The following is a 15,294-nucleotide window of genomic DNA, read 5'->3' as shown; positions in this document are numbered from 1 at the left end:
GTCTAAAAGCGTTCGGCCAAGGAAAACTGACAAGACGGACTAATGAACCGTAGAGACGGGAAGAAAATAGCCAGTATTTGCTAGATTTCAAACCCTCTCTGTCTTCTCTGGACCACCTATCTCGGATTTTATTATTATTTTGGTCAACGACTCCAAGCCCTTCCTTCCCCAAGCTACCAAGAAGCCAGTTGATTCACAGATAGCGCCTCTATTATTGGAAAGGGTAAATAAAATAAAGACAAAAATTAAAAGCGACAAGGAACAGGTCGAGTTTGCAGGCGACGCTTTTACAAGCTCATCTCGCCAGGTCGGATCCGGGAGCAAGCCTTAATGAAGCAATAATAGCCACATTATTCAAAAAATTTTCATTTCGATGGAAATTTATCTAAAAGGGGCTTAATCATATGCAAATAATAAAAAGGAGGCGTAGTGACCCCGGCGAGCGATCTGCATACAGATTTTAGCATGTGAGACCGTTGGGGAGAATCGTACCTGATCCGTTAGATTTGCTGATCTTGTTATGTCTTCACTGTCCGATTTTGATCCGCCCTCTCTATCGTCTATGACCAAATCGATAGGCATTTTTCCTTTCAAACAGCTAATATACCGGTGGCAGAAATTGTCACATAATTCGTGTACCTACGTTATGAGGGAGGTCACCAAAAAAGAAAAAAAAGAGGATAAAAGAAAAAAAAAAAGAAAAGGAGGGGGGAAAAAAAAGGAAGAAAATATAATCAGGAATACGTAAGTAAAATTGACAAGTGCAACCAGTCTCCCCCCTTCGCCCCTGTGACATCAAAAGTCCTAAATAGGGGAAACACACTGCAATTATCCCCCTGAGACCTCTAGACGCATCCAGAATTAGGAATAACTTTCTTTTCTCGCAAAATAGAGATATCCCAGAAAATTGACAGTGACAAGATGATTCACAGGCTACAACATATTCAACACCCGTGTAAAATTCATCTGCTCCCGGAGCTGTGGCCATTAGAGAGGTGACCTGCATGGGTGACATTTAAGGTAAACTATTTAATTTCATCCAGTTATTTCATCATAAACCCTTTCCAAAGGGGTATGAGGACAGAAAAAAGGATTAAAAAGAAAAAAAAATCCACATGCACTGGGCTGAAATACATTATAGGCATCCATGCCCTGAAATCCCCAGTTGCTCTGATAGACTTGTACCTGAGCTGCCTTTATTAATGGGCAGATTTTAACACATTTCGGTAGAGCGAGAACAACCTGACAGTTCTGGTTAGATAAAGTGACTGAGGCTCACGAGAAACTTTTCAACTATTTAAAAACCTCTCAAAATGTTTATTTTTAGGAGAAAGGGAATTCTCTTCTAGGCCAGCTATCAATGACACGTAAAAAATCCTCAGGAAACCCAGAGCGCACTTCCAATTTAACGTGAGCTCGGATGACACCGCCTGCTTAGAAATTAGCCTTCTCCCTCCTAAGATTTCTAAAACAGCCAACAAAAAAAAATCCTGCATTTAGCCTGCAATCTCTTTCTTCTGCTCAGAGGTGTACAATATTCCCAGGAACAAGAGACAGGCAGAACTATCAACTCTGCTTTGTCTCTGCAAAATGTTACAGGACAATCCGCGCCCTGAGCCTGACCTGCAGATGGCTCTTAAAAAAAAAAAATTAAAAAAAAAAAAGAAAGATTCCCCCTTCCAACTAACTGCAAACCGAAGTCTCTTCTTCACCATCACCAAGAAAAAACACAATACCTATTTTTTTTTTTTAATCACAGTATCAGGGGGCTTTGACTGAACTAACCATTTCAAGTCTCATCTGCGGCACCACAGAACTGCAACTATTTATACAAAGCCAGCAAAGTATTACAATGAACACAAGGCCTGGGCGTTCGAGAGCTCGGTTTTAGAGGCTGAAATTGTAATTAAACTGCGAAGAGAAATGGACGCCAAGATTGGTCTTGACACTAATTACCAGAAAGAAAGACATTTATGCAAATTTACCAGAACCCTGAACTTCAGCAGTACTGAAACGGAGGAGGAAGAAATGAGGAGGGGGGGAAGGTAGAGAGAGAGAGGGAGGGAGAGGGAGAGAGAGACACAAAAATTACCTTCTCTAATTCCAACAGATGAAACCTTAATACTTGTATGGCTTGAATCATCTGCAAAGACACAAACAACACCAGCATTAATCTCATTCCTGGATTTGGGGGATATTTCCCACAGCCACCCCGGCCGCACTTTGTAGAGCTTGACTTTTCTCTAGTAGTAAATAAAAAGTTGTTTTGATTTATGGCAATAACACTAAAACTTAATAGCGGTGGCTTTGTGCGCTGTTTAACGAGAAGCGATCTAGAGTTAACAAAAAAAAAAAAAAAAATCCCAATTGCGACCAAGCAACTGAATTATACGGATCATAAACATATCTTTAAAAAAACAAACAAACAAACAACAACAACAACCACCCTCTAAACACCATCACTGGCTCCTCGCTTTGTGGAAGCAGGAGCAGGGCTCCTACAGCGGAGGCAAAATATTTATCCTTAACGGGGGAAGGGAAGAAAGAGAGAAACGACCTCGCTTGCAGTGAATTTGCCACTGATGCATCTCCAGCCATTGTAATCCTCTATGTTTCCCATCGAGCTGCTTAAAAGGTGCGTGGAGGGGCTGGTTACAGCGGGGATAAATCCACGCTCCTCTCGGGCAAGGCGAGCTCACCATCAAGCCCGCCAGCTCCTCTTTGGATGGGGTTTTCCTTTATGTATCTCCTTATGGGATTTTTTTTTTTTTTACTTCCAAGCAATTACCACACCGTATTTACTCGTGAATGTAAAGAAAGTCATCATCGTAACAATTATAATTTTTTAAAAATCCACGTGAGAAATTTGTAATTTGGCACCACCAAAGCACCTCTCCAGATGACACAGAAGGTTTTTTTAAAAAAAATAATAAATAAATGGGAAGGGAAGGGAGGGTGGGGGTGGGGAGAGGAAGAAGTGTTAACTCTTACCAAGTTATCCAGTTCAGGATTAGAGGAAAAGAGGGGTTTCTCTGCTCGGATCTAAATATAAGAAAGGGGAGGAAAGGGGGAAAAAAATAATAATAAAAACGATTTGAAATATGGAAGCAGAAAAAGCAGACGTTATTATTTCTTGCTTCATTACACTGTCGGGTCCATTATGTAACCTTCCGTGCAAAGCCCTGACTGCTGGATTTAGTACATCAGCCAAACACTTGAGCAAGTGAATCAAATACACTGAAAAATACCTACGGAGCTTCCCCGGCAGAGCCCGTCCCGGCTGCCGGGAGCCGCGCAGCGAAACTCCCGGCCGGGCACAACCCGCTCTACTTTATCCATTCCTTAAGAGGGGGTAGTAAATGCCAAGATTTCCTGATAATGGTTTTCTTTTCTCACGTTTTGTTTTGGTTGGGGTTTGGGGGATTTTTTTCTGTTTTGGTTTTTGGTTGTGTTTTTTTTTTTTTTCCTCTTCCAGTAAGAGAGGGGGGAGGGGGAAACGCGCATCTTTATCTCAACAGTGACTTGTTTTTCTCGATACGATTTTTTTTTCCCTCTTTTTTCTTTTTTTTTATTTTTTTTCTTTTACTGTTTTCAACCCGGTTTTGCTGACCTGTTTGGCGAACACTGCTATGTCTTCATTGAAAGACTCAGAGGAGCAAACATCGCCTCCCGCTACCCCGGGCTCCCTGGGTGTGCATGTAGCTAATTCACATTTCTCAAAAATCAGTGCTAAAAGAGGGAACAGGGGGTGTCTGAAAGAAAATACAATAGTCACACACACAGAGGGGGGGAAAAAAAATATCATAACGAAACAAAACAAAACAAAACAAAAAAACCCCAGCCCGAACACAACAATAGTTAGTCCCACAGCAGCGTGCATGGGGAAGGGGGCACCCCCAGAGGGGGCTCGGGTACCCCCCGCCACCTCCCGCAGCGTCCCGGCCCCTTCCCAAAGCCAGCCTGCCCGGCAGCCCGGCATCTCTCCGGCCTTTTCGGCACTGTCTGCCCGCAGATATTGTTAATACAACCTCAGGACAAGCCAAGAATATAAAACCCAAGCCGGTTCCAGCAGCCATTTTGAATTAACTTTCCTTGTCTTTAGGAAAAAAAAAAAAAAAAAATAGAAGCAAAAAATGAAAATCCCTGGGCATACGCTTTTCTGCCTCTGTCGTGCTTTTAATTCCCGCTTTCTGCTGGAGGAGCTGCTGGGAGTGAAAGGGGGGAGGGGGAAAAAAATAAACCCAAACCAACAGAAAAACAGGAAAAAAAAAAAAAAAAAAAGGAACGATCCCCATCCAAATGGGGAAAAAAAAAATAGGAGGAAAAAGCCCTTAAACCCACAGCCAACACAGCTCCGAGGCGCTGGCCAAGCCGGGCTGTCTCCCTCCCCACGGCCTGCCCAGCCCTGCGCCCCCCGGGGCTCCGCAGCCGCCGACCCGCGGGGGGAACCAGGTGCTCCTGGGCAATCCCAGCTTGGAACAGCCTCCCCGGGAGAGAAAGGCGGCGTGTGCATCTGCTTCCCTCGCCCGTTTAATAATTTAAATAAATAAATAAGCGTGGGTGCACACACACGCACGTATATGTATGTATATTTATAACAGGGAGTTGTGGGGTGGTTTTTTTGCCTCTCCCAGGGCTTCATACTTTTTTTTTCTTCCTTCTGGCTATGGTACACCACCGACTTTTAACCAACCCTTCAGATTTCTGATAAACCGATAAAGGAACCGAACTCCACGAATTTTATTTTCCTCCCCCCTTCTCCTCACTGTCCTGAGAGTGATTTTTAAAGGCTCTTAAACTTCCCTTCAAACTCCAGCTGGGCAGATACATTTAAAAAGCATCTGCGCCCAGCGTAATAACCCCGGCAGCTCCCATCGCAACGGCCTAGAAACTGCTTTACAAGTTGCCACACCGAGAAACATTCAGTGCTGTCGGATAAAAGGTTTAAAAAATAATTTAAAAGAAGAGAAAATGAGAAGAAAATTTAAAAATAAAAAGAGCTGAGGGAAGCAGCCCTTGAAGAGGAAAGAGAGAAGCAGCGCAAGGAAAGACGAACAAGGTGGAAAGTTGGGCGAAGCTCTCCAAACTCTCCCTGCTCCCAAAACTCCGCGCAGAGATTCACCACCCGGCGCAGGTTGTGCCCTGGGAATATTATTTCCCTCCTCCTCCTCCCGCCGTGATGCCAGCCGCCTTTCTTCCCCCCCGAACCCACGCATCTCCCCACGCCAGGGGGGTACCCCAACCCTCCGCCCCCGCCATCCTCCCTTTAAACCACCGCAACGCAGAACCGCGGCCCCCCTATTTTTTTGTTTGCTTGCTTGTTTTCCGCGCAGCTCGCGCGGAAACCCTTGCGCGGCCAGCCTTACCCGTAGATGGCATCTTTATCTCTCTTGAGGGCGTCGTTGACGGAGGCTCCCATGGCGGGGGGCATGGCGTTGGCGTGGGCGGCGTGCGGGTACTGGTGCGAGTGCAGCGGCGGCCCGTGGTTCAGGTGGTGCACGGGCTGCATGGGGCGGGCGCCGTGGGGGTCCCCGTACATGGTGGTGGGGATGCCCACCCCCTCCATGCCGCCGTAGTGGGGCAGCTCGTCGTACTGCGGGGTAGAGAGAGAGAGAGAGAGAGAGAGAGCGGACAGGCGTGAGGAGGAGGAGGAGGGGGAAGCGATGCGAGCAGAGGGTTCGTTCCTCTGTGTCCCCCCCGCCACCCACGGGGGGACGAGCCGCGGTCCCCCCCGAGCGCGCCCAGGGAAAGCCGGGCCGCGGCTGCTCCGGCACCAAACCCTCCGAGTCTGGGGCGCTGGAGGAACAACAACAACACTAATACTGCTGCTACCACCACCAACATTAATAATAATAGCAAATAAAAGTGGGGGGGGGGGAAAAAAAACAAAACCCAATCCCCAAAGTTCCCAGCCTCCCCCCACCTCACCCACCCACCACCACTCCGTGAATGGAAGCGGTTCCCGGAGTCCAAATTTCCCTCCGCTAAACTTTTTTTTTTTTTTTTCCCCCTCGCTGATAAGAAGTCAGGTACCTTCACCCCAGCGAGGATGCGAAAAAAAAAAAAAAAAAAAACAAACAACCCCCCCAAAAAAACTTCAGCAGCGGTAAACAAAACAAAACAGGACCGAAAAGGAGAAGGAGCGATTTTGCGGATTTCCAGCGATTCCACGCGAGTGCAACTTTTAAAGCCGAAAAGCTGGAAACGTTCGCCCGGGCTCTCGGGATTTTGGGAATGCCTTTTTTTTTTTTTTTTAAAGGGTTTTCTTTGTTAAAGATTAAGGACCGAAAGCTACCGCGGTTCCCAGGCAGCGGGGGAAACGGCCACTTTTCATCTATTAAAAGCGAAGGTGTGAATAAACACTTTTAAAGATCCCTGACACTTGCTTGGACCGAAAGAGTATAAGGCAAGTTGTCAGCAGAGGAACTTTCTTTCCCAACCAGCTCTCGGACGGCGGCAGGCAAATTAAGCAAGAAAACGTCTTTCCAGGGCTTTTCTCCTTCCCCAAATCCCTGTTCACCCGACTACAGATGATTTTTTTTTTCTCAAAACTTCATTTTAGGAGGTAGTCAGAAGAAAAAAAAAAAAAATCGCACCCAAAATAGAAACAACAATACACATGGCAGTGAATGCTGCTAACCTCCAATTCAAATTAAAGTCTCTTTCTAAAAGAGTGGGGGGTTTACCCACTGCACTGCACCCTTTGGGACAGAATATATATATATATGTATATATAAAAGAGAGATGAGAAAAAAAAAGGAGGTAAAAAAAGAAAAAAAAAAAAAAAAGTTGTGCTTACTCCAAGCCAGAACTTATCTTCTGAAAGTGAAGCGGTATATCATCACTAACACAGCAAAATGCTCAGAGACATGCACACATTCAAATATTTCAAGCACTGGTGATTTTTTAAAAAGACACTGGTAGGACTAGAGCTACAAAACCAACAAATACAGAGGCTCGGACATATTCACTTACATGCCTGCATGTCATTAATGTATAGAAAGCTCGCCTCTTCCCTGAGAGCTCCGGGATGGGGAGTAAAAGAATCAAGAAAATAGCAATATACACAGGTTTTAAGCCTACAAGTACAACTGATAAATCCTCCCGCTGCAGGACACCGCTTTGTGCCCCTACTCCGAAAAGGAGAGGGGGAAAAAAAAAAAAAAAGAAAAAAAAAGAAAAAAAAGAAACTTTTTTTTTTTGCAGCGTCTCTGTCAGCCACGTTTCAATATTATTTCACATTTGAAATCCATTTTTTTTTTAATCATACGTACCCTTTGCGCCATCGGCCTGCTTGCTCCCTTCCTACTTCAACTTCTAATATATCCTCTTTAAGGCCAGTGTGAAAAGAAAGAAACACGAAGTTCCCCCCCCCTCACCCCCAAAAAAAGGCAAAAATCCCTCAGCGTCTCCAGCAGTGGAAGCAATCGAGTAAAATCTTCGGCTTGCTGGATCTCAGCGAAGCGATACGGTAACTCAGCATTAAAAAAGGAGAAAAAAAAATTAGAAGAAAAAGAAAAAAAAAATCAACTCTCCCTCCTTCCTTCCTTCTTTTTTCTTTCTTTCTTCCCTCTCTCCCTGTCTCTCTCTCTCTTACTCTCCCCCTCTCGTTTCCAAGACAGCAGCGGGGCGAAAGCAAATATCCTTTCCCCAAATCAGTTTTTTCTCTCTCTCTCTCTCTCTCTTTTTTTTTTTTTTTTTTTTTTTTTTAAAGTGCCCCTCAAACCCAACTACCAAGTCTCATGGCTTTTTGCCACTCCGGCTGTCAATCACAGGCGAGGTTGTCAAGGTGGTGAATGACTGATGATGATCCGCTGCGTGTGCTCCCACCGCGCAGGACACCGCGAATGTTAATTTTCGAGTGCGCTCACCCAAAAAAAAAAAAAAAAAAAAAAAAAAAAAAAAAAAAGGAAAAAAAAAAGAATAAAAAAATTTAGGAAAAAAAAATTTTAAAATCGAGGGAGGAGGAGAAGGAAGGGGGGAGAAAAAAATTAAAAATTAAAAAGGCTCGCTAACGCGCCGGCTCTCCTTTTATTATGGTTATTATGATGATGATGATGATGATGGGGGGCTTTTTTTTTTCGCTCCTCCTCGGATCGCTCCTAATTCCTCGCCGGCGCCGGCTCGCTCTGCCCCTGCGCGGCCGCCGGGCGAGGCTGGCGGAGGCGGGCCGGGCGCGGGTGCCGTGCGGGGCGGGCGCGGGAGGAAGGGCAGCGGGGCGGGATGGCGGGAGGAGGGGGGGGGGGAAGGCGGGGAGGGGGGGAGGCGCTGCCGCCGCCGCCGCCGCCGCCGCCGCCGCCGCGGTCCGAGCGCTGCCGTCCGTCCGCCGCCGCCGCCGCCGCCGCCGCCGCTCCGCCCGAGCGCAGCGCAGCGCCGGGCTGGAGCAGACTGCGGGAACCCGGAAGTAGTGGTGGCCATAACAGGTCGCGTCTTACACAATGCGCTGGGCGGCAGCAACTCCGCCACCGGCGCAGGGGGGCGCGCCGCCCGCCCCGCGCCCGCGCAGCGCCGCGGCTTGGACACACCGCCCCCTCCCGGCCCTGCCCTCCGCGCCTCCCCCCCCCCCCCCCCCCCGCCATGCGCGTCCGCGGGACGGCGAGTCCAGCTCCCCCCCCCGGGCGGCCGAGGGGGCGCTCCCGTCGCCTTTGTCTGGCGGCGCCGCCGCCCCGCGCAGCGCCCGCGCAGCGCCCCGGGGTCGCGCCGCCGCCCGCCCCTCGCTCCGCCGCCCGCCTCGCCGGGCGCCCCCCCCCCCACTCCCCGGCGGCTCCCCCCGCGGCCGCCGGCCGAGTGAGCTCACCCGGCCCCCGGCCGCCGCCGCCGCGCCGCCGCCGACCAATCAGCGCCTCGCCGCCCCGCGCCGCGCCCCCATTGGTCCGGGCGGGAAGCGGGGCTCGGACCGGCGCGCCGGGGGGGGGGCGCGCCCCCCCATTCCCATCCCCGTTCCCGTCCGTCGCTGTGCCCGTCCCCATCCTTATTCCCATCCCTATCCCCATCCCCTCCGCCCGGCTTCGCGGGCGCGCTGTCCTGCGCCGAGCGATCCCCCCCCCCGCCCCCCGCCGGTGCCTCCATCCGCCGGGCCGGGGGTCCGCTCCCTTTTGCGTTCAAAAGCACAGCCGTCCCTCCCCGCAGCCCCGCCGGTGCCCGCCGGACCGGGAGCGGAGAAGTCGCCGTGCCCCTTCTTCCTCACCAACCTGCGGGCCGGGCTGCTCCGAGCACTTGCGGGGACCGCTGCCCCGACACTATCGCATCTTCCGCCCGGGCAGCGGGGCGGCAGAAGGAGAGCTCCCGGTACAGCGGTCCCGGCTGAGCTGTACCGACAGTGACCGGGGGGGTTCCTCCGGTAAATCCCCTGGGGCACTGGGGATGCGGCTCGGCTGCTGCCCGGACCCCCGGGCAGCGGCTCGGCCCCCGCCGCCACGTCTCAAACTTCGGGGAAACCCGTTCCGATCCCCCCCTTCTCCCGCCCCCTTTTTCCGCTAGGACCAGCTTTTTTTTTTTTTTTTTTTTTTTCTTTTTAATCTCGGCGAGAGAAAATCCAGACCGCTCAGGTAAGAGATGTTTTCATGCACTGACCCCCACCCACCCGAGCCAGGCGCGTGGGGCTCGTTTTCCTGGCGATTTCCCCCGGGAAAAGCGCTCGGTAACCATTCCCCACCGCAGCGGTCCCTTTGCAGGGGGTTGCTGTGACCCAGCTCCCAAGGACGCGTTTCCTCCTCTTCCCATCCTCTTTTCCTTCCCCCCCACTCTCCACCATGAAAAAAAAAAAAAGAAAAAAAAAAAAAAAAAACAAACCCAAAAGACCCTTTTTCAGCGTCTCCACCAGGCCTTTATGAGCTTAATTCAGCGCAACTCAGCCCGAAACACTTTTACAATGTAATTACAGCCCTACAAATTGTTTGCCCAAACCTCATCCTGGATAAGGATTTTACAATTAGCAAACAGTTATTACTCTTAGGGCTCGCTGCGAGGAACTGCTCAGCTCGCTCCTCCGCCCGTGAGAGGCCGGCCAGAAAAAAAAAAAAAAAAAAAAAAAAGAAAAGAAAAAAGAAAACTTTTTAAAAAAAATAAAAGAGGGCTAATCCGGACAGCAATTAATCATCTGTTAAACGGGAAAAAGTAAACGCGCTATCCCGGTAAACCCCTGGCGCGGCGGATGCGCTGCTCTGCAGCGGGACCCGCGCAGCATCTCGCCCGGCTGCCTTTTTAGGAAAGCAACTCTGTTTGGGTTTTTTTGGTCGGTTTGTTTTTTGGTTTGGGTTTGTTTTTGGTGGTTTTTTTTTTCACCAAAAAACTTGCTGCTTTGCGGGGATCTATTTGAGCTTGTGGAAAGGCTGAGGGGCGGGGGAGAAAATACGGATAGGGGAAAAAACAATAAGGAAAGAGCGAGGGGGGTCCAGTGGGTGCGGAGGGCCGGGCAGCGGCCCCCCCAGACTGCGGCTGGGCCTTTGGAGAAGGGATCCACCGAGCTGAGGCAAGAAAAAAAAAAAAATTAAAAAAAGGCGTCTGGGGAGCAAGGAAGCCTCCTCCACAAGGTGGAATCTGGGTCCATTTGCTTATCGGATAATAAATGAGGCTTTTAATCAGGCTGAATTTCCCAGCTTAAGGAAAGAATTAGTCATACCTAGGAACAATCAAATGGTTTCTAGCTGGCTTCCCTGCCGCCTTCCTAGCAGGGATTTGGGAGGGGAGCGGTGGGGGGAGAAGAATTAGCATCCAAGTGTGCTCTTTCACCATTAATACCGAAATTTGAAAACTGAAATAGGAACAACCAGAAGAGCGAAACAAACAAGAAACCGCAGAAGAAAGGCGGCCGGGAGATAATCCAGGAATGCTTCCAGATAAGGAAGAGGGGCGGGGTGGGGGGGAAACGATACGTGCGGAGATACCCGAAAAGTCAGAGCCTGAAAAGAGGCACGGGGGCTGAGGGGGAAACCCGCACTTGTTTAGAGCCTATTAAAGGTCAGATCGGGATGGGGGTGGGGGGGGGGGGGTGCGGGCGATGATAAAATGAGTTTAAGCCGCGCAGATGAAGCCAGGATTTGGGGGGGGGGGGTGGTTGTTTACCGGCTCCCGATGCAGAAAACAAAAGAGCGGCGGGTCCGACCGGAGAGTCAGCCCGGGGTCAGCCGGGGCTGCCCTGAGCTCACCGCCGGCACTGCTCGGGCCCTGGGTGCCTCGGGAATCCGCGGGGGCCGGGGAACAGGAGCAGGGACTGCCCGCTCCCCCCACGGCCGGCCCCGACTCTTGCAGAAGTTCTGGAAGGGTTCGATTCATGAAACGGAAGGGCTTCGTGAAATATTTCCTAATAAAATTTACACGCTCGTCTTTAAAAAGTTTCTAAACTGCGCTATCATTTTTTTTTTTTCTTCTCTCTCTCTTTTTATTTTTCTTAAATAAAATTAACTGGGAAATGAGTTACCGGCCGGGATTTTCGAGACTTCGACGGTGACAGCAGTGCCGGCGGCGGCAGTGAAGGCACCCGGCACACAAAAGGAGTCTTTCAGGGACAAAAGTTGCGACGGCTGCCAGGTTTTCCCCGCGGTGACACCTCGGGGTAGCCCGGGCAAGGCAGCGCAGAGCCGACCTGAGCCTTTGCCCTTCCTATTTCACATCACGAATAGAAAATTTCACCCTAAAACCCGTACGTTAACTCCCCTGAGCCGGCAGCACCATGGCGTTGGGGTTGCTGAGGGTCTTTTCCTTACAGGATTTAGGTTCTACAAGTTCATTTGAGTTAATTTGGAGACGCTGCTCCGCGCCGGGGTTCGCGACGATCCCTGCCTTTATCCCGTTCTCCCCCCGGCACTTCTGTACTCCCTGTCTATGCCAAACCTTCTTTCTTTCCTGCCGGTATTCCTATACTTCTCGTTGAATTAAATAATAATAACAATAAAAGAAATCGCTGGATAAAACTGTGTCTGCTTAATTAAAAAGAAAAAGGGAAAAAAAAAAAAGCCGCTGGGCTGCTCCGCATCCCAAGGATTGAGCTGTTGTGCCGTCTACTGGGAGACGGGAAAACTACAGCCAGAAACGCTTCCAAATTTTCTGCGAGAGAAAAGTCCAGTTTTCGGCAATTTGGAGAGGTCGGGGACGCCCAATTGCTCAGTAGAAGAATAGCGACCAGAGACAGAAAAGTCGTAGAGACACTTATTTTTTTTTTCCTTGGGCCACACCTGTATAATTGCATTAAAATTCCACTTTTAAGTGTTTAGGATTTTACTGACCGTGGAGCAGTGATGTGGTAAAGATGGTTTGAGTTTACCCCTGCGAGGCAGTTGGACATCAGCTAAATATGTCGAAAAAAGGATTTTTTTTTCTTTTTTTCTTTCAGAAAAGAAGGGAAAAGTATTTAAAAATGGTTCAAAAACTTCTCCCCCGCCACCGGCTGCAACCTGTGGGCAGAGGGAGATCCCAAAGCGGGCAGCTCCCATCCCGATGATGCTCTCGGAGGGCAGCGGAGACGATCACTTTGATGCCAGTCCTTGCTGGAGCAGCAGGAGGGGAGTTTACGCCGGCCCAGCCTTAGTCTCGGCTTAGAGGAAGCAATGACGTTGCTGTTTTTAAGATCCCGAACCTTTTCGCCCGTGCCCGGGGTGCTCCCAGGCGGACGCAGCCTAGCTGGGTGATTCCCTTCTCTCCCTGCCCACTTGCTTCTCCGCTCCCGTGGCGCCTGGAACGCTCTCCTCAAAAATACAAACCCCAATAAGAGTTTTGTTGGGGTTTTCTTTCTTTCTTTCTTTAAAAAAGAGGGGGGGAAAGTTTTTTGTTTCGTTTAAAAAAAAAGCACCCAAAACTTCTAACACAAGCCCTCGATTTTTACGAGGCAAGAGCCGCAGGAAGGGCTGCGAAAGGCGAAGTCTTTGTCGCATTTACAGGCAGTGTCAGCAGCCGGCTGGACACGCAGATAAAAATCTAGTGGTCTACGTGAACTCCAAGGAATGTTTTAAAGCAGAGACCTCTGAGCGCCCATTCTCTGTCCGCACATGTGCCCGCACGTCGCCTAAAAAGACGGAGACACCCACGTCGCCGAACAATGGTGGGGCTTTCTTTTAATGGGTTAAATGAAGGTAGAAGCAAACCCTCCTGCCACTTGTGGCACACCAGCTCCTGCAGCTCTCTGCCTTCAGAGCCGCTTGCCAGAGTTCAACAGAGGGTGACATTAGCCTAAAATATTCGATACCTTTTTTCCTTTTATTCTGGAGGCTTTTCCCACTTCTGCCGGGCTGAATTCAGCTCCCGGTTCATCTCTGCGGGTGAAATCGCTGTCTTTGAAGGAAACAACAACCTGCCCGATCTTTTTGTCTCTATTTTAGTTTATTTTTATCAAGAAAGCGTTACGGATACTTTTTTCAGTGTACAGAAAGCAGAAATTAAATGACTGAGTGTCCCTGGTGTCAGAAGTCGAAGGCCACTCTTCTAAAAAGTTGAACGAAGTATTTTGCCTTTTCAAACGAGACTGAAAATGCTCGCAACATTGTACAAGAGGCAAATTAGCGAGTAAGCAAATAAAACCTCGATTTGAAGCGACACAGCACTGAATATTGGTGTCTGACAGTACCTCGGCTGAACTGGGGCAAAGCGGAGTTTTGTCAGAGCTTTTCGATTTGACGTTTCCCTCCAAACTAATTTCTCGCTATTGCTCCTATTCCTACAACCCAAGTCAATCTGCGGCTGGGCTAAGGAGCCCATTTTTTCGGCATTATTTCGGCGTGCCCCTGGTGCCGATGGCAGCGGACGGGCATTCATCAGAGCGGCGATCTGGGGCTATTTATCCCGGTGGGACGGGAGGGAACCCGGAGCTCTCTGCAGCCTCGGAACTCTCGGGTGGGGCTTCCCGCAAACGCCACCATCCAGGAAAAATCGGGTGCACATCAATTAGGATTGGTAAATTAGGAAAAACAAAGGGAAATAAGAAGCAATGTGCCCGGCAGCGCGGTGCGGGACGGGGCTCGGAGCTTTCCCGGGATCCCCAGCCCCTCCAGCCCGATGGCACCGAGCTGAGCTGGGCTGGAAGGGGCCGGGGAGGCAGGGGAGGGTGTCAGGGTCCCTGCAAATCCCCGTCCCGAGAGTTACAAGCTAACCGCGGGTCCCCCCAGGACAGCTCCGACCGCTGCTATCTGCATCAGGGGCTGTATTATCACAGGCTTTTGCATAATTGCATATTGACTTTGCTAAATGGATCTGCGGAGCTGTTTAAACATCCCTCTCTTCCACCCGCAAACAATCCTCTCGGAAAGAAAGAAAGAAAAAAAAAAAAATGAAAATGCGGGAGTGGGGGGAGCTGAAAAAAGAGCTTCCAGTTGCTCTTGCTCCTTCATTTTGTTGCCTTTCTTTGGGCACAAGTGGCTCAACTCTGAGCCGTTTGGGTCCAGTTTGGCACACACGAGTGCAGGGAAGCAGAGAGGAGCTGCAGAAGCGTGGGTGGCAGCAGGATGGGTAGCTGTCATTCCCTTTGGGGTCTGAGAGGTGGCTGCATGGAAATGTGTGTCTCTCTGAGCTCCCGTGGACGTTTTTTGGCCAGCTGTGCGAAAAGCCTCTGTGGGTACGTGTGTGTGTGCATGCACAATGCTCTAAGGACTGCCCTAAGGACAGCTTAGGGAAAACCCAACCTGTTAACCACTTTTAAAACCTCCCTTGGAGCAGAGGAGCTCAAACGTGGCACTCCCCTTTCCCCCACGCCTCCCCACTCACAGCAGTGCCCCCCAAAGCAGAGAGCCGGGCTTTGCCTCCAGGGATGGGTGTGTTCATCCCACTGCCTCCCCTCTCCATCCTGCAGAGGCAGCTGCCCTCACCCCTGAGCCTCTTTCCTCCCTCACCAAGGCTGCATCCCCAAGGCAGCAGCTGTGAGAAGCAGGCAGGGGAAAGGGGGGAAAAAAGTGAAGGAGAGAAGGAGGGGAATCGGGGAGGGAGGCAGTGAAAGCTGCACTTTCCTCCAAAGCGGAGCGAGCACCCCCTCGGCGGGGCCCCAGAGCCAGGAGCTGCCTCCCGAGCCCTGGGCCTCCCACCAGGCAGCAGCAGCAGCATCTCCTCCTCCACAGCCCTGCAGCCACGGTGGGGACAGCCCCTCACCCTGGCGTGGCCCCTGAACTGGCCTGGCAGGTCCGCAGGGAAGGGACAGAGAAGCTCAGGGACTGGGCCAGGCATCAGGTTCAGATGGGAAACTCCAATGATCCAGGGATCCTAAGCATCCTTCACAATGACATGATGGTAACAGTTCACTTTCTGTGTCTTGGTTAAAGGTCTGCTGTGATCTGCAGCTGTCAAGAGGAAGCTGCAGTCAGAATAATCCCACCA

The 15,294-nt window shown here is 50.5% G+C and overlaps 1 protein-coding gene across 2 annotated transcripts in view; it reads right to left on the bottom strand.

The window, feature by feature from the left end:
* Nucleotides 1-7,886, bottom strand: part of MEIS1 (Meis homeobox 1) — a 108,598-nt gene extending 100,712 nt beyond the window's left edge. Inside the window, exons 1-6 of one of the 2 annotated variants that reach the window (XM_066177754.1) lie at nt 7,275-7,886; nt 5,367-5,593; nt 3,611-3,752; nt 2,992-3,042; nt 2,093-2,143; nt 493-639 (exon numbers count right to left, since the gene is read on the bottom strand). In XM_066177754.1, the coding sequence (XP_066033851.1) occupies nt 493-639; nt 2,093-2,143; nt 2,992-3,042; nt 3,611-3,752; nt 5,367-5,593; nt 7,275-7,286 (630 nt within the window). In that variant the 5' untranslated portion in view covers nt 7,287-7,886. Of the gene's footprint in view, nt 1-492; nt 640-2,092; nt 2,144-2,991; nt 3,043-3,610; nt 3,753-5,366; nt 5,594-6,975; nt 7,202-7,274 lie in introns of those variants that run through there. The other variant, XM_066177753.1, reaches the window with a different exon arrangement.
* Nucleotides 7,887-15,294: the final 7,408 nt, after the last annotated feature.

This window comes from Chamaea fasciata, unplaced genomic scaffold, assembly GCF_029207755.1.
Source record: "Chamaea fasciata isolate MVZ Bird 193981 ecotype frontalis unplaced genomic scaffold, bChaFas1.0.hap1 SCAF_3, whole genome shotgun sequence".
In the NCBI taxonomy this organism is placed as follows: domain Eukaryota; kingdom Metazoa; phylum Chordata; class Aves; order Passeriformes; family Sylviidae; genus Chamaea; species Chamaea fasciata.
Note: the sequence above shows the minus strand (reverse complement) of the source record. Positions and strands in the feature narration are given on the sequence as shown.